Genomic DNA, 21,915 nt, shown 5'->3' on the forward strand with positions numbered 1-21,915 from the left:
AAGAAACAAACAGAAAATTAAAAGACCAGGAAGAAGAGGAAAGAAACATAAGACTTGTCATCATGTGGACAAGAAGTTAAGAATTCAAAGAATGAGATATAATGTTTAAAGGAGAACTAAAATCATTAATAAATCTGACTGATGAAGCTATTGGAGATATGCATATGAATTACAACAAGTTTGAAAAATACAAGACACCCAAGAAGTAAAGAAACACTTTGATGATAAAGAAAATGTAAAAATGATATGAACAAAGAGAAGTAGGACATGAACAATGAAGATGAAACATCACTGAGGTGGAAAAGAATGTCAGTTACAGTGTAAAACATATGAAAAGTGAATTATTAAATGCAGAGACTAAAACTGCCATACCTCTTTCTACATCATTATATAAGTTCCAGCCTAGAATGCAATTAGGTTTGAATGCCATATAGTTCAGTCATTTTTTCTCCTAACGAAACAACAATATTGTCACAAGTTGTTTATTTAAAAAATATTTAGTCAGAGTGGTAATAGAAAATTATTACTGAAGTAATATTAATCTGGTAGTTACAAGTGTTACCTATAAAGTTATTAATATAAAATAGAATGCAACAAAAGTCTCAATAAATCTTTATTATGCTGAAAAGAAAGCATACATTTATATGCATGTTCTGCAGCAATAAAACAAGCTTTGTGTGCTCTATCACACAGGAACAGTCAAGTGAACATAGAATAGTTCTAAGTCAATTTTCACTAAATATGTTCTCGACTAACAAAATCATTCAACATTGTTCTTTTTAAATTACACTATTTACCCAATAAATTAAGCAAACCTCTTGTTATACTGTCCAAGGTATCTCTAATACCACAGTAGACAAGAGTATTGAGAGGCAGTATCAATATCATGTCTCTTGTTATATCACTTATTTTTATTTTTCAAAAAATACTGGTTATACATCTGCAGTAGTTTAGTCAATAGTAGATATACAAACAAATAATTCATACTGACCATAATGGCGTGATGACAATATGCAGTTTCAGAACATCAGAGTTTGGTCCAACCAGAAATGGAGACCGTCCAGTTCTAAGATTATTGAGGTCATCATAGGGAATTAAATCATTTATATTTAGAATTCTCTCATCCTTTGAAAATACAAAATTACGTTTTACTACCTTCCGTACGTGTTCCATCCCATCCTGTTTTCCACCAATCAAAATACCCACTGAGACTCTAGCTACTTCTTCTGTATCCTTGGAAGTAAGAGAAAGCCTTACAGTTTTGTCTACTGACTCTGGCATTTCCAGGGTTCCTTGCCATACAATTAAATAAAACTTCTTGAACCAGACTCCTTTAGGGTAGATGTCCACTGTCCATTCATAAGTATGATCACTCTGACACTCTGCAAAGCTGGCAGGAGTATTAAATACTAAAGTCCTCACACTGTACGTTGGAAGGAGAGGATAGTTTTCAATGATCAGAGACGCACTCCATCTTTCAGTGGTGTATAGACGAGGAGTGAAAAAAAGGTGACCATCTGGATCCTCCAGAACCTTCCAGAAACGTAACCCTTGCTCACCAGAGTGAAAAGACATAGCAACTGCCATGTGCTCAAAAAAAAAGTCTTTAAATCGGCTGGTTAGAGAGTGGATAAGAAGGCTAGCCAGATGTCGAGGGGTCATCATGGGAAAACGTATATGTGACATTACCTCCACAGCTAAGTCTGCAAAGTGCTCTGCAGCTTCTGTTAGGTTATATGTGCTTTTTAAACGGTGTTCTTGAAATTGAAGCCACTTGGCAACACATCTGAAACACAAAACTGTATTATTACTACGTGTTTTACCTAACAGCCCACCCACAATACATAAGTACTGAGTTCATTGAAACTAGAACTGTTTTTAATTATAGAATTCTTAACTTATAGTGAATTTTATTTACAAAAAAGGTTTCTTCAAAAACAAATTACAGTAAGGTTTAAGTCTCGATTACAAAAATTTTACATTTATGGAGAAACCCAAGAATTGGCTGATCTAAACTAATTTTGTATTTTGAGGTTACTGAAGAATCTAAAGATAGTACATGAACACAAATGAAGTTAAGTGCATACTCATATAAAAATACTAGTTTTTATTTATTGTTCAAAACCAGTGAAACAATATTTCAGTATTTCTTGAATAATGATCAATTACACAATACAGGAAATACTATGTGGTATTATGTTTAAAAGCTGCAAAAATCCCTTATTCTACTACTAAATTACTTTCTACAAGTACTTATGTGGTCAAAAGCTTTAAATAAATATCTTATTAAGAATGTATTCAAAACATTTTAATCAAAATTAGCTCTCTTGCTATGGGCTCAGTTGATTTGACCTAAATCTTGACACCAAACTGATCTTTAGAGATTCCATACAATAATAACTTCTAATATGTTTTGTGTATCTTCACAAACTTTTGCAAGCTTTCTGTAAGCATTTAAAGATTTTACAGACAAAGTATCAAAATGTTAATGAAGTACATTTACCAAAATTTTCTGTGAATATACCAAGTCAAAGCATTGACTGCTTTAAGTGCAAAGTGATTTCATATTGACATTAAAAATATTCTTCTTCCTCTAAAAATTTTCAACTTTCATTTGCACAATCTATAAAACCTCCTACATAAATTTTAAAGTTTTTTACAGTAAAACTTCATATATTATCAGTTCTTTTCTTTACCCTAACCCTATCTAATGTCGAGCAATTTGAATGACCTCACAATCACCATAAAAAAAAATATATGCAGTAAATACAAGTTACTTCCTTCTAGAATGACTTTTAGAAGGTAACTAGACTTCTTTATCTCAAACAGCTTAAAGCTAGTAGCAGCATACATCTATTGCTACATACATTTTATTTGCCATTTGAACCTTGTCTAACTAATAACCTCACGATAAAAGTTGCAAGCCATTTTGAATTCTGTAGCATAAGCTACTCCTGAGCTGCTTGAAAACATACCTCATGAAATTTTATCATCATCATTTTTCTTCATTTTACCTAATATTGCCTAATAAGTTTCCAATTTATAAAATTTAGTTAGTTTTATAATAATAGAAAAATACAGTTGAAAACAAAAAAATATTTATTTGGGTCTTCTTTTTTGTTGTCAACTGCTGATGAAAATTAACCCTATTTTTATATACTAATGTCACTACAACACTAAGTAATTATTTTATTAAATAATGCACATAAGAACACAGAATAATAACACAGACAACATCCTGTAACTATCATAATTTTTCTGGATTTCTAACATGCAATAAGAGCTGTTAATAATTCAACTAAGTTCATCAATGTATTTTCCATGGGAATATAGTTTGAAATGGAAATAAAATACAGTTCTATGTACAAAAGAACATAATATATCAATTAATAGATTAAAAATTTGGCTTTCTATTGATTATAAGTAATATTGTATTAAACATCAGAAAAAAATACTGGCAATCAGTTAGAGAATGTGACAGATGGGCATGGCAAGAGGAGTTAGATTTCCTATTTTATGGTCTAATAAACAAATAAGATAAAAGCTATAAAAATTATGGTTTGCCTGAGTAATAACGATGTTATAATGAGTAATTACATTAAATTCTGTACTTCTCAGAGGGGTAGTAAATAAATTGTTTGTTTGTTTGTTTTTAATTTTGCACAAAGCTACTTGAGGGCTATCTGCTTGGTATTATTTTTCACCAAATAATCCAAATGAACTCATCCAACAATAGAACACATTAATACAAAATACATAATTTTCTTTAAAAATTGCTTTATGTTTTCAATTTTGTGCAACGCTACACAAAGGCTATCTGAGCTAGCCATCCCTAATTTAGCAGTGTAAGACCAGAGGGAAGGCAGCTAGTCATCACCACCAACCTCAAACTCTTGGACTACTCGTTTACTAATGAATAGTGGGATTGACTGTCACATTATCAGAGATGTCAACTATTTCAAATAACTGAGCGTAATGACTGTAGACAAAGCCCTTTATCATTTGTGGCTACTAGGCCTGACCAATGTCTCTAAGCTGTTTATTATTATAACTATTATTATTTGTTACTGCTATAGATTGCTTATTTATGACTGGATACAGTTTTGAGTCATCCATGTCTGTGGTTCCATCTATAGCTAAATTGTAAACACTGTTAGTAAGTATGCTTGAAATCATTTTGTCGTCTTCACAACCCAACATTTGAACGATGGCTATAGTTCCGGTTCTAGCACAGCCATATTTATTCACTATATCAGAGTTTGGGAACATTTTTCTGAATAGATGTCCTGCATGATCAGCTACAGCTAGGGGTAAATTATGAGCAATGACGAATTGCGCGAACATCACTTCTGCATTTATGGTTTCATATTCTGAATTCTTACTCATAAATGTTGTAATCTGCATCGTTTTCGTCTTTTCCTCAGCCTTTTGTTGGTGAGATGCCGATTTTGTATGTCTGAAATAATCGTTTATCCCGCCATGCGCCACAGAAAAATCAATGTGACAAACTGTACAAAACACAAGACAATCACTGACTTTTGATGCAATGACTGGATATTTTGCACTATACTCTTTCCTAAATTTTTGATTCACAGTTTTAGTGCTTTTAGATTTGCCAGAAACAAGACAATCTGGTGAACGACGCCTATTTTTTTCCATCTTGTGAATGATCACATTGGTGTTTCTATGTCGCTTAGAAAATGAGAAAGACCCATCTACGCGAGTGCTGATTGGCTGACAAACACTGATGATGTAACTATGGATTCCCCCACGTACCCAGTATGGAGAAGCACCGCACTCAAAATATTGGTAGATGTCGAAGATACAAAATTTTTTTATTATTTCAAGCACAAACATGATTACAGCAAGTAGCCATTTGGACTATGTCATTTATTTATTATCAAAATTTATCTGTATTTCACTAGAAATTTTCTTTTCACCCCTTTCAAGCCCTGGGGGGAACAATTTATCACTTTATTGTATAGTCCTATATAATATATAATAATTTGGGAGTTGCAACAAGTCGTAATATTTGTCTGTATGAGTGTATAGTCGTAAAGTATACACCAAAATTGTGATGATTATGCTCAAATCGTAATGTTTGGCATCTCTGCATTATAATGCCTACATGGCTGAAAGAGTAAGGATGTTTGGTGTAATGGGGATTCGAACCCACAACCCTTGGATTATGAGTCGAGTACCTTAACCACCTGGACATGCCAGACAGGTAAATAAATTAAAGAAGAGGGTATACCTAGAAAGCAAATGTCACAATTCATCTACTTGGGTGAGACTGACAAACTTTTTAAATATTTTCTTATAAAATTAAGACATTAAACTTATGTAACATTAAAAATTTGATTTAATAATTACATTATTTATACCAAATTTATTATATCATGAAGATAAAGTAGTTTAACTAAAGTTTGAATGTACTTCTTCAGGAACTCATGACGTGCTCACTCTGTCCTGACCATAGCAAGAGGGTAAATAGAAAAGTAAATATAAATCATAACTTCATGCTAAGAATTATCAAAATACTTTTTCCTTTAAGGTAACTATTAAACAGTAATTTTGCAATAAAAGTAGATAAATAAAAACATATTTACTGGAACAATGTGAGCTCATCCTTAACCACTAGTTCAGATTTCTGGAGAAAATGAATTAGAACATCAGTTTCAAGACACCCAAAATCATCCATTTGTGCAGCAAGTTCAAAATTCCATGTGATGAAATTACTACAAGCATTGTGAACAGCTGTATGTCCACAATTGAGGGTGTACTGAAGCCAAGAAACCTAGAATTATCAAGCAAGAAGGTACAGAACAAAATAAGTGGAAATAATAAAACTTAAAATTTAATGAATCACCTCCTATTACAAGGAACTACAGTTTTAATTTCTGAAAATATTAGGACCATAAAAAGGAATCATGATTAAATTTCTATTCCAATCAGACTCCTACTCTTGTTATGTTTGGTAAAACAAAGAATTGCAGAATTGTGTAGAACAATATCTAAAATAATTGTTATGTAATTCATCTCTTTAACAATGTATTTCATTTAGATTGTATAAAATTCCATTCAAACCAGGGATGAAAATTTTCTCTTACAGCCCTTCCAAGATTTTATTTTGGGGCAATTTAAAACTAAACATTTTTTTATAAAACAAACATCTAAAAACTAAAATTCAAATTAAATTGCTCAAAAATTATACAGTAGAGTACTTACGTTTTCAATCTAATTTTCACCTACATTATGTTTAATTTTTCATTTTATAATTAACTTGATATCTCACATTAAAGATAACATTTTCCTCATCTGAAAATATATTTCAGATAGATAATTACCTATATACAGAACAAAGAGCTAGCTGTTGGTGTTACTGCAATAAATGTTTGTATAAAACCATGCTTTTAACCCTACATAGAGGGTGACACATCTTTCTTTAACAACACTACTCTTGAGTACTTTGTGTAAACCAAAAGTTCATTCTTGATGAAGCAAATGAGATACACTGAAAGTGGGTAGGTTAGGTAATATGCTTTTAGTTAAATAAAATGCTAAATCCAGACTATTCTATTCACCTCTTCATTATATTACATTACTTTATATACACCAGTTCTTCCTTCATCTCAGTGTATGATTCAAGCTATCTCTTCTGTGGAAAGGTAAGTAACATAGTCTGAAGTTAACATTTTTCTTACCTATAAGCATATCTTAGGATAGATACACACCTTTCCACAGAAAAATAATTATGAGTCCCACAGTGAGAAGATGGAGACAGGTAAGAAGAAAGTAATGTAAATTATGATCCCATTTCTGAGAATTCAGCAAGCATAAGACTCATGGAGTGTGTCTCCCATGGGATAAGGGAGGGTAGTGGGAGCAGCACTTGGTGACAAACTGAGTGAATTCAATATTTTTTATAGTTTTGTTTATAATTCATTTATAATTCCTTCTAACATTTAGTTTATCTATGAATTTTTAGGTACATTAAAATGCTAACTCATCTTCTAAGGTGATCATATTTATTTTGAGTAAATAAATATATATTATGAAACTGACCAGCTTCCCCAGTGATGATGTAAACATTATTCATGTACAAAAAGACATGTAAATTTATGATTACGTACTCTCATGACCTAATGGAGTAAATAAATAAATACCTTGCCATAAGCTTCACAAACTGAGTCACAAAACAGCTGGTGAATTATTGCTGTTTATCACTCAATAATGTTATTAATATAGAAAATAGATTTTGGAATATCGTGGAATAATTTGTTTTCTTGGAATTAGGTTTTTATTTTGTCTGTTTTTTTTTTCCTGATTCCATTATTTGAAATAATTAGTGTTGATATTCATGCTCCTTAATACTGGTATTAAGTTCTAGCCAGGCACATGTTTATTAACCATGTTTACGTGATAAATTTTATTTCAAGTGTTGTTACAGTTTAATAAATTGTTTTCTTTTTATCAAACCTTGGTTAGACTGTCACACTGCATCCATTCCAAAAATAGTTCTGTTTGTTCATTAAGTATGACAAAGACAGAATCTGAAGGCTGCTTAACTGAGCTACATTTAAATCTTATGTGGCCAGCATACCATAAAAAATTAAGAATGGTTATGGTAATTTCAAGGTATGGGAAAAATACTAACAGGACTTTGCAGACTTAAGGATGAATCATCCCAAATCTGCATCCTGAGGGAAACTCAAGACTTATCCAGCTAGTCAGAGCCACCAGGAATGGTCTAGTTCTTATATGTAGGGGTTGACCTAAACTTCCAGGGTGATACCTCTGCCTTATTTCTTGTCAAGAAATGCTTTCATTTGATCTCATTCCAAGAGAATTATGCAAACCCAAAGAACTCTATACAGACCACTCTAGCAGCTTGGTTCTGGGGAAGCAAAGTTTTTCTCACTCCACTAAAAAAAAATTAAGAGGGAAAAAGACACACAGAGGAAAACATCAAACAGATTCATGGACCAAATAAGAATCAGTTCACCAGCATAAGGTTCCTCACTAAAAGACAGTAATATTAGTTACTATGAATAGAAACAGCAGGAGCTGTTCAGATGACAGAGTTTTTAGCCACTCTTTTTTTACTTGTTGATCTAGTAAACTCTATCTCAGTAGATACTTAGCAGAGGCAGTCAGGATGAATATTTTCTGTTATCCTCTATTTAAATATTTTGAGATAGAGGAGCAATCTATAAGGTAAAACTGAATACTTGAGAAACCCTTCTTCTTTCTTTTTCTTCTCTTGTTGTTGTTGTTTGTCATATAAACAACACCATACTGCAGAGCCTCTAGGTAAATGGCATATGGAGGGAGACAAAATACAGAGGATGATGGGACCATGTTGTGACAAAATACTGTCCAAGGTCATTCACATCCCTGCTTGTACAGCATCAACCTGGGGATGTTGACATGATGTTATGTGACATGAATAAAGTCTAAAAGTGATGGAACAGACAAGCGAGATGAGTTCCTTAACTTATGCAATTAAAGTGGAATGAAAGAAAATTTGAGAAATAAGGGGTCCCAAAGCATGAAAAGAAAATATTGCTTGCCTCTAAACAGTGGTGTGTAGGTAAGTTAATAACGTCACACAACATACACAAAAGAAGACACAAGGGTTACAACAAGTCATATTCAGGAGAAACTAATGGGAAGTTGACTGAATAAAACTTCTGATCCCCTTCCCAGGTAGCCCAAGTCTTGGGGTAAAAGGATCAGCCAGGAATATAGTCAACCTATCACTGTGAAAAAAAATGAGTGCAAGAGTAAAATTTGAGTGATATCTCCTCTGAGCAAGGAGAAGAATTATACTTGAAAAGAAAGATGAAGGAGGAAAATGGTGGTCAAAAGTTTAAACAGAGGATATATGACAGCACTGAGAACTAAACAGAGGTTCCAGTTTGTAATTAGTCAGATTAACAAAAGGGAAGGAGTGATGGATGGACCAGTATTGATAAATCATTCACTTGCACTAATAAATCAAATGGATGGATGGCCACCAAGAGTAACTTATTCTGCAAGAAAACCTACCTGTTTTGTAAGGATCCACACAAAAGTCATATGCAAAAAAAAAAAGAAAGAAAAAAAAGGCATGTCATGTCATGGTAAAACATGAAAGTCCAAGTCCAAGTGGAAGAAGAAGATACTCCTGAATCATATGGGGTGAAGAAATGGAAATCCTTGACTGAAACCAGCTAACATGAAGGGGAAAAATTAAAGAACTCTCAAAAAGTGCTGTTAATTACAGACAACACCCTATAAAGAGGATTATGAGACATACAGACATACTGAAAGAGACTGGACCAATCCAGACACAAAATGTCTATCACTGGGGCCACAGAGTCTTGAGCTGATGACCAAGAGCGAAAACTTGGCATGAATGGGAATTACATATGCAATGACAAGAGGACTTTCAAAGAGGAAACAAAGCTACTGAAACACCAGAAGATGTGAGGACCACTTTCCATAAAGGGTTTAGTATGGGTAAGACAGCTGATCCATTATGAAGTACAAAGCTTCTGTAATATGGTAGGCCAAAAAGAGTATTGTGGTCGTGAGCCAAAAAGAGGAAACAGAGAGCAAGAAAGCAGAGATCTCAAGTACCTTCATGCCAAATCATGCAAAAAAATGAAAATGAAATTATACAAATGGATTATAACAAATGTGACAGAAGATGGGAGCCAATGTTTTGTAGAAGGTGATCTGGAGAATTTGCTCCTCTGTATAATCAATTATGGAAACAGATAGTGAAGTTGCCCAGAACTGTATCTCACCCAGCCACAGATGGTTTCCATAAACACACACAAATTTGTGCAAGACAAATTAAAAATGATACTCAGGGTCAGATGAAAACAACTGAGCCAACATCACAGTGACAGGTGAAAATATGGAGGGAGAAGAATGATAAAAGTTGTTGAGTTACTGGAATAATTCCATTGATCAGACAGACATCACTGAAAAGGAGTCAAATGGCCACATGCAAAAGAAGCAGGGGTTCTAGAGAGACAAGAGAACATAAAATATCTCTGATGTATGAAGAAAAGGAGACGTAAGGGCTCAGGAAACTAGAAGCTTCAGATAGGGCATTACCCCTGAAATACAGAGAAAGCCCATATGTGAAGCAGGGTTCCCAACAAAGTGAGGCCACAATTGACCTGTCAAGAGGGAATACACACACAAAAAAAAAGGGCAGGATGATTAACTCAGAAACAAAAACTTTGTCTTGAAGGAAGTACACCAAAGTGTGTTCCTTGAGAGATGGACTCAAGCTCCAAACAAGAGGGAATCCTAACCAATCAAATCCCTGAAACTAGGAAATAAAGTTAACTGGGCAAATTCAGAAGAAGAATAAACTGAGGCACTATTGTGATCAGGTAGGTATGACATTTCCCAGTAAAGCTTTGTTGTTGTTGGAATATTGTACATAGCAATAATTGATACCTATGATTATGTCCAATCTACTAAAGCTATATGCTTTCATCCATAATTTTGCAACTCACAAGAGGGAAGGCACCAACACACAACCATCCACCATTCACAATAATGGATTGACTGTCCTTGTAATGTATTTACATATAAAAATGCAATAATGGTTTTGGGATATTGCACAGATTTGAACCTGACTTATCAGCTCTGATTCGAGAACTGTACCATTCCCCACTCATGAATCATCAGAAACAACTGGAGAAACAGAAAAACATGCATCATACACCTGAGTGATCAGAACAGTGAAGAACAAAAGTTGAGTTACTTGATCCTCATCAATGATAGAAGAATCAGAATCAAATTCAGACTGTGGGAAGAAAAGAGAGTAAAATTTGTCCAAAGACATATCAGACTGAGTAGTGGCTACAGAAATAAAAGGCAGTGAGTCTTGGAAAACTGCAGGATAAAGATAGTTCTTTGATGTATACTACCAGTAACACTGGTCACAGTTGACAAAGTACCTCCATTTGTCATTTAAGTAGGATAAGAAAAACTCCTGTGGAGCATCTAGGCCTCAAAAGGATTCATATACATTGAAGCACGAATTTTTATTCAATAAGAATCACAAAATTGAAGTAACTTAAAATATTACTAGGTTGTGGAATAATTTGTGAGTGTTTTTAAATAATTTAATTCAAGCATTACATGCAAGACTATACAATACTTCAATGCATGAACACATTACACCCATAACATTTATTATGATACTTTATTTCATGTAATACCTAGGTATATAGCATGCATTGTTTTAAACGAAATTGCAAGAAATTAAATTCGAAAAGCAGATGGTGTCAAAAATGCTCGATTTTGTCCACTTGACAGTCCATTTAATGAGCTGAAAATGAAAGCAAAAATTAAAGACATATGAAAATCAAACACACCATCTATTAGAGCAAAAAATTATCTACCAAATGATATGAAATATTTTGCGAAAGCGTTTCATTTATGAATACATTTGTTTAACTTGAAAAAACGCTCACGAATTATTCCTCAACCCAATATTATTAGTAGTAGTAGTAGCAGCAGTATTGTTTTTCACCTTTGTTGTATAGACAAAATCATGTGGTGAGGCAAGTGGGACAATCTAAAAAACACTTCATAAAATTTTAATTCTTATTCTTATTTCTCCAGTTCTTCAAAAATTTCTTCCATGGTATTGATAAACCTTTGTAAAAAAATGCACAAACATTAAATGATTTTGATAAAAAATATTCATGATGTTCTAAAAACACGTAGGTCCAAGAGTGCTTTCAAAAGGCAGACCTTTCTTCTTTAGAAGCAAAGTGAGAGTGGCAGTGTGATTAAACGAGTAATACATATAGAGGATGTTTAGTGACATCATGAGGTCATCCAGTTTTCCAGGAATTGTTTATTTCTCTGTGCACTGTTGTGAGTATCTCATTTCCGGTGCAATGTAGCCGATGGTGAGAGTGCATGTAAAAAGGTGTTAGTGATATTTTAATTTTGAAATGGCTAAATGTATGTGTATTTTTAAATAAATATGCTTAGGTGTTAAAATAAAATAAAGATAACACCTTAGAGAGTGCACATTTCATTTTGATAAAACTACATATTGACAGTTACTGAACTGAGAATAGTTACAATTAAGTTATTTTATATTTGTAACTACATACTTTGTAACAAACTATATATACATAAAGATATACTTCTTTAATCTTAACTAAACTTGAGTGCATTTCATTTAGACAAGACTATGTACATACCAGCTGATTATGTTTAGTTGCTGAAACAACATGGCGACACATGTAGTCCACACAAAGCCTCACTAAATCTTTTACATTATACTTATCAGCCAGGGTGACCAGGGGAAGCACTAGGAAGTGGTTAATATGAATCTTGCCTGTATACAAATACTTCAGGAAGTCTGGAAACACTAACACACAAGCAGGATCTTCTTGTAGAACTATCTTTGTTTCTTGTGACTCTGTCCAATTAGGATTCATCAGCATCACCTAGATTTAGTGAAGGAAAAAACATGAGAAAAACAACAATCATAACACTTCTGTAATTCATAAGTTTCTTAAACACATCTGGGAAAAGTTATCTTGACTAATATCTAATATTATAGAAAAAGTTCATGAAACCAATGATAAGTCACATATTACAAACATAAAAACTTAAACCATGTGATAGACATGAAGTTATAATTTACTTTTAAGCACACATAAATACCAAAATCTCTTCTGTAAAATACACTAATGTGAAGGTTACTAGTCTATTAAATGCTTGTTACAGACGTGAAATGGTAGTGCCTACATTTAAAACACTTAGTGCAAAAATACCGAAACATATTGTTAGAAATAAATCTTTACTTAAGACTCAAAAATGTATTTATGCTTTGCACAAAATTACAAGACATAAATATAATTATGTTATTGCAATAAGATGATTTATTTTTATTTTTTTCAGAAGAGCTCTTTCCTTTTTATTATATCTAGTAGTTCTGAATAATTCTACCAAAAATAAATGGTTTAACATCATATCATTATTTTATATTTCTCTTCCTGATTTCACAGACTTTAGTATTGGTAGTATATAGCTAATTTTAAATCTCAACCAATGCAGTTGTTTATTTCCTTATTGCCATTTCCGGGTTATAAATTTCAAAGACATCATATGGCACAGTAAAAGGTTTTGCTGTTTAGCCCATTCTGAGATGGTTTAGTTTCTTTGCTGCTATGTTACTGAAAGCCATCTAATTGTGTTCACAACCAGCTATAGTTGATTGAAAGCTTAATACACACACATCAACTTAAAATTATTAACAGTTCTCATAAAGTCCTTACTGCCACCTTTAAAGGTGCTTTAACAGTAACTAACTACTATAGAACTTTTCTGCTCTCCAATTTCCATCCTAATGACACATCCGATATCTTTATGTGTGATGATTTTAGATATGGATGTTCATTCATTTAACTGATAAATATGGTCAGAATTATTCCAAATGTAATTAACAGTTAAAATGTTGAAGAGAAATGACAATAAAAAATCTATCCGAGGTAAAATATGACTTTTTGAAAATAAAGTACAAGTTCTGCTTACTGCAATTATTAAGTATTCTGCGTGACTATTACTGTGACTTACTGTAATTGAAGAAAAACATACACACCTGAAACACATCACTGGAAGCACAGAGAATTAAACGATGAGCTGCAAACTTCTTTCCTCCAACTTCGAGAGTGATGTCAGATAGCAGCCGCTCAGCATACAAACCAGCAATTTTTTCCAGAACAGTTGATGAATTATCAATTTGTTGGGTATGATCTTTGTCACAAAACTTATGTCCTTCACTGACTGGATGAGGTTTTTGATCAGAGTTTTCATGTTCATTGTTATCTCCTCCTTGAAATATTGGGGTTCTATGTCGATTGTCTGTCATCTCAACCTAAAAATGTTCATATCTTTTCCTGATAAAACTTTATAATCCATGATAAAAATGGATTAAAAAAGAAACAATTTTATAAGTACTTGATTTTTCAAGGTTTCATCAATTTAGTCACCATAATGAAAAATAAAATAAAAATGTGCAAAAAAATTTTTCTGATCTACATAATTTAAAGTACACCTGTAATAAGCAAATAAGATAAAATTTCATGGAATTCAGATTTTAGGTTGCTTTATGTTAGAAAATACTGCTTTCAATAGCATGCAAGTTTTAAATCTTGAAAAGACAATGATTTTGGTTAACAGAACTTCTTTCAAACAAAATTCCTAAATCATGTACACACTGTTTTTATGGTTTGTCCCTTTCTACTTTCCAAGAGAAATATTCAATTTAAGCACTGTGATGTAAAGTGCAAAGCAAAAATCTCTTTTCTTTGAAAGAGCAATGAAACATCACAAGTCTGTTAATAAACCTGTATGCACTTCCAACATAACCAATCTTTCCAGTAATGGTTATTTTAATAGTGTTAAAAGAAAATATAACCAAAATTGCTTCACAAATGCACTGTGAAATCAGTTTTTGTTGAAGTATTAGAAATTACTATAAGTTAATAGGACTGTAATTTGAATGGTATCTCATCAAACTTCCATCTTCAAGTGCTTAACTCTGCAAAAACAGCTAATGATGTGAATACAAATGTAAATATGAGGCCTTAAACAAAGGCTAGAAAATAATCTAGGGAAACTTGACATTTTCTACAAATTAGAGGTATTTAATGAATAATAGCATTATTATTAAAGTTACAGATCCTGACATCTAGCTTGAATTCTTACAGAACACTATACTAACTTCGTACAGATATTTTGATGTATTTTAGATTAGTAACAAAAGCATAAGAGACACCTTATAATTCATAACAAACATTTAACACTTCTACATTCTATGATCAACAAGTCTGAAGCTTTAAGCCAATATTTAGCCTAATTAACTTAAGATGGCATTTTGTTTGTTTCTCTTTTCATTTGTTTTAACATGTTAATAACCTTTCTTTATATTCGGGACTGAAACTCTACACACTGATCCAAATAAGTCTTCACAATCATCTTACAACCTCGTTCTTTAATTCTAAGTTCTTATAAAATAATCATAAGCTATTAATTCTTTATATCCTGGCTCAATATTCAGCAATAAGCACCTTATTGATAAAAACATATTCTACTGATATTAGCTACATGAAAGAAAGACTGGCAAGCCAAGGAAATAAATTATAGATGTCTTTTAATTATAATAAATGCAATGTAATTTTAATAGTAATATCATAATTTGAATTATAATTATAATTTTAATGTGAATAAGCTTAACAATGTTATGGGGAAAAAAAAAGTCTTAGTTGATTAATCTCTTAAGCAATTCAAATAATATGCTGTTGCTAGTTGTAGGGAAAATGGGATTTTAGATTCTATTTACAAAAATACTTAATACAAGTCTAAAAAGGTTATAATTTCATTGTGCAAGTCATTGGTTTGAACATATTTGGAGTACTGTGTTCAAAAACAACTAGTTATACAAGAACAGCTTAAAGTCTGTAAAACTTTCTTTTCTTGAAAAGAGAGTGGTGAAGACCTGACTTAAGTGTTTAAAGGAATTGACAGTGTTCATACCTCATACTTTTTCATAATTAATGGTGAAAGTGGTAGAACTAGTATACACAAATATAAATTTTGTTAAGATAGGAGTCATATTCAGTTAAGACAATTTCACTTTTCTTATAGTGTAGGCTGTCTTTGTAATTGTTTACCTTCAGTGGTGGTGAACAAATTTAAGAGGGTTTAAGGAAAGGCTTGGTAAATATTTGAAATTATAAGGGTTGGCTTTGAGAATTTTATTTGCATTTTAGATCAATGAATGGTACAGCTTAGACAGACCAACAAGCCTATTGTTGTTCTCAAATAACCTATACATGTATAAAAACATAAAACCTTCAGAGTTGGTTCTGTAGAATAAAGAAAACCAAATTCTGAGATCTACACAGAAGTAGAAGTTTAAATATTATAAAAACTACTGTTATCGTCATTACATAATGCACTGTTTAATTTTATTTAACATGTTGGCTCCCACACAACCTACTGATGGGTTGTGCTCTATTTTCTTTTTAAATGGCCACTTACTGGCTGGGACACAAAAGCTACATATACACTGTTCCTAAAAAAAGTAATTGTAAAATGACTAGTGAAACCCTGGAAAGTATCAGCAAAATAGACTTGGGAGCCAATATGCAAAACTATTCTGTTCAAATTTCTTTTCCCTATTACAGTTGGTATAACAAACTTTTGAAAAAAAAACATGTAGAGAAAAGTTATGCACCACAACCATACTGCATTTTAAAATTGATTATATCAGTAATAGTAATTTTAATATATCAAGTAGGGCATATAAGATTTAAACACAAAACATGTAGAGAAAAGTTATGCACAACAACCATACTGCATTTTAAAATTGATTATATCAGTAATGGTAATTTCAATATATCAAGTAGGGCATATAAGATTTAAACACAAATCCAAATTTCTTTGTTTTTTTTGGATAGGATTATTTATTTCCTAAAGTTTCCTAAAAAACAAAATGTTTTTGTGTACTGGTAGTGGCAGATTAAGAGTTATTCAAAAGTAAAAAACAACTACTTGGTTAGTTTATAATTTACAGAAAAATCAATGAGTATTTTTTTTGAAAGCTGTTACTCAAACCAACTGCAGACTAGAAGTGTTGAACAGAGTACAAAAATAGTAAATATATCACTAAGAAGTATGTGACAAAATATTCAGGCAAGTAGGCTAAACCTGTTAGAAAATTTAAAGGTACAGGAGAGCCTTTAGGTTATGATTTTGATGTGGTCTTTTTAAGCACTTTATTGAAACCCTGCATTCGGAGAAGAGACTAGTGATTTCATTAGTCTTTGTAAAGTTACTTTCTAACTTTGGCTATGTAGGGACACAATGCTAGTAACTTATTTTACCAAGTACAAAACAAGTTTATTTTTTACATTAATATTACTAATATCTGCAGCGACTTGTAGAGTAGGATGTTTTAGTTGCTGTTAGATATCAGTGATATTTAGAGCCTTGGCTAGAAAACAAAGTTTATAAGTGAGGCTTTAAAATAATTTAAAATCATATGATTAATTGTGAAATTAAAAAGGCAGTCTTTCATCTTTTCTTAGAGTATGGCTGAATGTTTATGAAACATCAACATATAATATCAAAGTTGGTGGACACTGTGTGTTTTAATTGATCTCTGTGATGAATAAAATATTTAAATTGGTATTTTTTTAAATTTCAAGTTATTTTCTTCAAAATGATAAAACTATGTACAAACAGATTTGGTAGCTACTACAACATGCATTCTACAAATATATTTACATTACAGCATGCTGTCCACATAGATACAATCATTATCACTGTTTTAATGATCCACTAAAACATAATGTTTTGCTAAATGATTTATATCTATCCACATTATTGTTCAGTAAATATTAATAATTTAATAAATTGTGTGTTCCAAAAAATACCTGAAATTTAAGTAATCATTGCACTATTTTTGATTATTGAAACTTATTTCCTTCTGGTGAAAAGCATTATGTAATGGTATTGTGTACTTTCTTGGTTTAAAAGCATTATTTACAGTAACTGGTGCCAATTGCAAATAAACGAAGGTTAAAATAGTGCTGATGATTCTATCTGTGTAGACTATGATATGGAAAGTCTCACCAGGTTTTGGAAAAAAACGACCATGTCTCACCCAAATATTTTTATATATTCTACCTTTTAATTTATTTATTTTTTTACTTTTCTTGAAGACATCTTGAAAGTTTGTTTGTTTGCAATTTTAGGTTAGTTTGTTTCAAAGTGAGAATCTAATTAGGTAAGTAATTTGGTAATTAGAGCTTGTATTTTTCAAGACAAGAAATTATACATTGTTGCAAAAAATTCTGCACTTTGTTACATGAAATTGAGATCTCATCAGAAAGAAATGGTTTCATTTCAATAAAACAATTGTCAAACACATTTTTCAGTCACATACAAGAGACTAAAAATTCTCAAAAAATGACTTGAAAATATAAATGACATGAAAAAAATTTTTTGTCTGAACACAAAACAAAAAATACGACAATTCAATTCATGTAAAGAAAAACTTAGAGCTACTGTCTACAATTAAAACATCATTCAAAAACTTCTTGAATATTTATAAAAAGTAGAGAAATTTTGGTGATCAATTTGATTATAATTACTTATATTTAGTTATAATTTTCCACAAAGTATGCATCTTATGCTTTATCAAAGCAATGTCAATTTTTTATAACAAAATACCAAATTTTTATACAAAATCTATTTATCAATAGGAATGCAATATCAAAATTTACTCTGTTTTACAGTGAGAGTCAGTGAATATGGAGGTGACAAGTGTCCAGTGAGGCTCTGTCCAATGAGACACAAACTACATACTATAGTAGCAACCAGGTTTGTTATGGGTCATTCCATGTCAAATCATCCAGGGAGCTGCAGGTGACCCCCTCAGAATGCCTTGAAAAAATTCACATGTACTCATCTACCCATATAATGAAAAACTGCCAAAGATTAGATCAATATCTCTAATAGTTTCTGATTTACAGCCATGTAAAATTTAATATTTTGTTATTTTTGGCAAATTCATTTTCGAGCAACTTTGGCTGCTTAAAGCTACAAGAGTAATGGTGGTAGAAGGCTGAAATTTGCTACACTGACTGAATTAATCTCACAGAATTCAAGAATGGTCTCAAACCAAGTTTATCTCTCTCAGGATTTTTATAGTGAGGCTATAAAATCACCCCAAAACCCAAAATTGTAAAAAACATTGGTTTATTTAATAAGCCATAGCTCTAAGACTTAATATGATACAAAACTGAATATTTTTTTCAAATTTCCTATTACATATCAGTTGATATATCAGCAATTGTTGTAATTAAACGTCTATTAGATCTCCTGTACAAAATTTAGCTGCATGCAACTTTTTATGATTTAGCTAAAAATAGCCCTACTTCAGGCTACAGTTTGACCATGTCACCAGTCATTCAGCCTTTTCAGATTTTTACCATATATTCTTACATCTCTGAATATGATCTATAAAAAAAATCAAGATGGTGTTCAACCTACATTTTGAGTTATAATTTTTTAAAGTATCCTCTGACAATACGTGTTTTATTTTTAAAAAATTCAGTTCAGGTGTATTACTTTGTGCAAAACTTTGTGCTCTTGCTATGAGGCTAAAAAATTTAAGTTTTTAGGAGAAATTAATCATTGAGCATGTGAAAGGCCTTTTATAATAAGAATGTTAGACCTTGTTTTGATTAATGAAAAGATTACATTTTAAAATGTTGTGCAAAACCACTTGACTGGCCATTAGTGTTTCTACATAACAATCACACTGAGATTAACTTACAGAAACTGTAAAGTAACATATTTATGGACAAGGGTTATTTTTGCCTTTCAATACTATCCTTTCTCATCTATCCTCAAGATAATTAAAAATGTAAACCCCCTGTTACTTTTCAGGAAACCATTGATTCTCCTTTTAAACTTCTATAAAATTATAGCCTCCATTTCTACCAATGGCAAATCATTCCACAAGCCAGTTACCTTGTTAAAAAATGAAATTGTCTTAGTTGGAGCCTACCCCATTTTCTTTCAAATCTTAAAGTTGTGTTCCCTTGTCTTATTGATTTCAGAATATAGTACAAAGAAATATAAGGCTTTTATCCTATCAATCTCTCATAGAACCTTGAAAACTTCTAGGAGATCACTTCTTATCCTTCTTTTCTCAAAAGCAATTCATTCATACAATCTTAACACATTACTGTAAGATAATCCCTTATCTATCAAACATTTGTCCAACTAACCAACTGATCCAAGCTCTTCCGTAATACTTTAACATCCTTAATACAACTAGAAATACCGAAAAGTTTAATTTCATCAGCAAACTTCATGAATTTACTAATTATACCCTTACCAGTATCACTAATATAAGCAAGAGAAAGCAAACACCTATGCACTGACCCTTGAAGTATTTCATTAGTGACAAATGTTGTTTGATTGTTCTCCATTAATAACATTCTGTTGTTTTTTTCCCATTCAACAACCCTACACTCCAATTAACTAACCCTACCAATATGAAAATTTAAGTTCACAAAATCATCCAGATAACAAGTAACATTTCAGACAAAAATAATAACAGATTAGTAAGGTAGGGTTTTCTTTGGTGAATTCAAGAGGGAGAAAGACTGTGGAACAAGCTAAGAGTTAAACACTTAAATACTGATATTCAAATATTTATTAGATTGAAAATAATGTATTTCTTCCTTTCAAAGAGTTCATTCATAAATAAGAAAGTAGATGAACTGACTTATTAATAAAAAAAAAATCCACCACCAGAAAATGCTCAGAATGAACAAAACAATAGATTTGTTCAGTAAAAGATAGTGGTAAATTTCACATCAGTCTTATCTGTTAATCTATGGGTGAAGCCAATAAGGAAGACTTCACAACTTACTGAAACCATTCTTAGAAATGAAGGGATTTTGAGATTCTTTATGGAAAAATAAAATAAAAATGTAACAGATGTATGAATTTTTACTAAAGAAAGATTTATGCTCAAGTATACATGTCAATAGTCTTGCAAAAATCAAGAACTAAAAGTAAAATATTTAATGTCAATTTATGTGAATCAAGTATTTCATTGTAGAAATATTTCACTGCTTTACCTCATTATATTTTTATAGTAATATTTCATTGATGTATAGCACTGTAGCTGCATTTCATTTTTGTATTTGCTTTCTTCAAAAGTGAAGAATGACCATAAATAGGCATTGACATTTTTTTCTTTGGCAGCAAAATCTAAATACACTTGAACTTTCATGTGTAATCCAAATATCTGACTAAGTACCCATCTTATAATTTCTTGTACCACCAAGTACTTAGCCTGATATTTGGGCAAGTAACCAGCAGTACATTTGTAGTCATGTGAAGAGTTACGTAGTACATTTAATATCTGTGTTTAACTGCATCTTTGATCAGTTTATGCTCCAGGATTAATACTAATAAGTAAAAGCAGAACAAAATGAGTTTTAACTTTGATTTTTTAATATATAAATATAAAAACTACTTAACTACAAAAATGTATCTCAGAATGGTTGGTATGGGTATTAACACTTCTATTGGTTAACCTGAAGATAACCTAGGAAGGCCGAAACGTTCTCTCCTTATCAATAAGTGTTAATATTCATTCCAGCCGTTCTGAGAGGCATTTTTATTTCAAGTGGGTTTCTCGTCATCAAAAACTACTTAACTACAGATATCATTAAAATCTAGATTCCTTAGTACTAGTAGTATGATTAATAATAATCTCTGGTATATAACGCAGATATAACAATATTAATAGCTGTAGTATTGCTAACAATACGCAGAAAACAGGGTAGAAGCTGCGCTTATCATTTTTAATTAATAATATGAACAGGTTATTTTACGTGAAAAATTTAATTGCTAAAAATAATCACGTGTTAACTTTTAATACTAATCACACCTTATTTTCAATAGTTTAACAGATCTCTTGCATATATCAGTTACATTAAACTAAGAATCTTCTAATATGTTATATTCACAACGTTTATAACTTCTCTACTCGTTGTACTACATCTACAGTTAGGTTTAACAGCTGTTAAATTATTGTAAATCTGTATGTGACCACCAGATTAGCAAAGACAACCATCCAGAATACATAACACCTTCACTTTGTAACACAAATAACATTTTCGCAATATTCTGGTGTTTTATTAGAATTTATACACATACAAACTTATCATTATTATAAATAGTTCATTCGGTTACTACTGAAAAATAACTGACTTTGTTTGTAATAACTGTGTGATTTTCTCTTTCTCTCAGTTTTTGTTTCAATAAAAAAATTATATCAGGTCA

General features: G+C 31.5%; 1 protein-coding gene across 5 annotated transcripts; it reads right to left on the bottom strand.

Moving 5' to 3' along the window:
* Positions 1–600: 600 nt before the first annotated feature.
* Positions 601–21,675, bottom strand: LOC143248877 (BTB/POZ domain-containing protein 17-like). 5 transcript variants are annotated; one of them, XM_076497782.1, is made up of 6 exons: positions 21,521–21,632; positions 19,842–19,887; positions 13,637–13,912; positions 12,231–12,479; positions 5,610–5,797; positions 601–1,786 (listed from the first exon to the last, which is right to left on the bottom strand). In XM_076497782.1, the coding sequence occupies exons 3-6, from the start codon at positions 13,904–13,906 to the stop codon at positions 982–984; spliced, it is 1,512 nt and encodes a 503-aa protein (XP_076353897.1). In that variant the 5' UTR covers positions 13,907–13,912; positions 19,842–19,887; positions 21,521–21,632; the 3' UTR covers positions 601–981. The 5 variants fall into 5 exon arrangements, with proteins under 5 accessions (XP_076353897.1, XP_076353888.1, XP_076353869.1 ...); XM_076497773.1 differs by having other exon boundaries at positions 13,637–13,943; XM_076497754.1 differs by lacking the exon at positions 19,842–19,887 and having other exon boundaries at positions 21,521–21,675.
* Between the last annotated feature and the right edge of the window lie 240 nt (positions 21,676–21,915).

Source organism: Tachypleus tridentatus, chromosome 1 (genome assembly GCF_004210375.1).
Source record: "Tachypleus tridentatus isolate NWPU-2018 chromosome 1, ASM421037v1, whole genome shotgun sequence".
NCBI classification, from domain to species: domain Eukaryota; kingdom Metazoa; phylum Arthropoda; class Merostomata; order Xiphosura; family Limulidae; genus Tachypleus; species Tachypleus tridentatus.